The sequence below is a fragment of the Capsicum annuum genome, unplaced genomic scaffold (genome assembly GCF_002878395.1).
Source record: "Capsicum annuum cultivar UCD-10X-F1 unplaced genomic scaffold, UCD10Xv1.1 ctg49759, whole genome shotgun sequence".
Taxonomy (NCBI): Eukaryota; Viridiplantae; Streptophyta; class Magnoliopsida; order Solanales; family Solanaceae; genus Capsicum; species Capsicum annuum.
The window spans coordinates 2135-3810 of NW_025857574.1; the positions used below are offsets into that span (position 1 = coordinate 2135).

The following is a 1676-nucleotide window of genomic DNA, read 5'->3' on the forward strand; positions in this document are numbered from 1 at the left end:
AAACCAATAGGCAGATTTTCACTGAAAATATCCCCTGGATGCCCAGTAACCATCTTGGTTTGTCTGGTATATCTGAAATCTCCTAAGGCTCTCGTTTCCGCAACAGTTTCAGCTACTATTATCAGTTTTCAAGTCATTTAAGGATCTTCTAGATATCAAAATCCATCAGTATCAGACAATTTCCTACTTTATTAATTGAATTCTAGATAGATTAGACATGTAAATGTTGTTCATCAGGATCATCTGTCGCAAATGACTTGACATCTTCAGCAGCATCTTTCAAATCTTCCAATGTCTTTAGATTTTTGATAAAATCCCAACAACCGAGATGACATTTGTCTATAATCTGCTTCCCCATAGTCTCAAATTCAGATGGTAATGCTTCATTTACAAAACACTGCATTTTTATAAAGGTTCCAACTCTCACATGGAACCGGTCTGCAATGAAGTACCTCTTACCATTTAAACTTTTTGGTATCATGTCTGCTAGCTCTTCCGCTAATGGAACATCAACAGTAAAAAGCAACAGAAGAGAATCAACATATAAACGCACATTTCCGTTCATTTAATAAATAATGCTACCAACTAAAATGAGTGTGCGATCGTGTTAACCATTGTGAACTCATGAACCCAAAAAATTAGTAATGCCCAACTGAGTAATGTTACTAAAGATTGTATCAACTCAAAAATATGTTACAATATAAAAGAGATCACACCTCCTTGGAAGCCACATGTTGCTTGAAACCGATAATTTAGTGGTAATACATTTATATTTATGAAAAACATAGTGTGATGAACTAGCAACAATAGTCTATAACAGGTTATTCTGAACATATAACAAGCAAAGATCTTAATTATCATCACGTTCTGCCGCATCAACATCAAAATCTTCATCATCATCATCATCATATTCATCTTCATCATCATCATCATCAAATTCATCAAATTCATCACCATCATTATAATGTGATCGTACCACTGTATGATAAAACTTAGGAAAATGAGAAACAGCGTGTAACCTTGATAAATATATACTTACCTTCATAAAATTAGTACAAAGTATTTCACTTCTTGATATTTCAATTATTTCATAAAAGAGTTAATCCAAATAAACCTCATTTTACTAGAATTTATACAATCGATACCTTAAAATTTGTGTGCAATGACAACAAAGAGAGTAAACATCTACTCTTCATTTTTCATTTTATTTTTATTGTAATTTAATGGCAGGGTTGGACATTAGTCTTTGTTCGATCAACCCATCTTAACTCGCCCAACTTCAGCCCAAACAACTAGACCAAATGTGCTCACATTTAGCAAGCTTAAACTAAAGTACAAAAATTGCCCAAAAACATATTTAAGGGGACATTTGAACTACCCTCAAATATAACGGATATTCTTGTTAATTTCTCTTGCATTTTAAGTAGGATTTTAACCAAATTTTGTCAAAGTTATTTTTGTGAAAGAATATGAGGCAAAGCTAAATTACTTTTGTGTACGACTTGACTTGTGGAAATGAGAAACAGAGTGTGACCTTGATAAATACTATATACTTACATGGATCGGAGATACGAACGTCCACGGGGTTGTTTCCGAGCTCTTCTTGTTCTTGTTGAATTCTTGCAGCAGATTCCCCAAGTTCAGAAAGACACCTTGTTAACTCAATCAGTTGTAGT

The 1676-nt window shown here is 33.5% G+C and overlaps 1 protein-coding gene across 1 annotated transcript; it reads right to left on the bottom strand.

Moving 5' to 3' along the window:
- Nucleotides 1–645: 645 nt before the first annotated feature.
- On the bottom strand, nt 646–1630 carry LOC124892700 (phosphopantothenoylcysteine decarboxylase subunit VHS3-like; the record flags this gene model as incomplete). Its single annotated transcript, XM_047403921.1, is given in 2 exon segments — nt 646–978; nt 1558–1630. Coding segments are annotated over 2 exon segments (201 nt in total), but the record flags the coding sequence as incomplete, so codon positions are not given.
- Between the last annotated feature and the right edge of the window lie 46 nt (nt 1631–1676).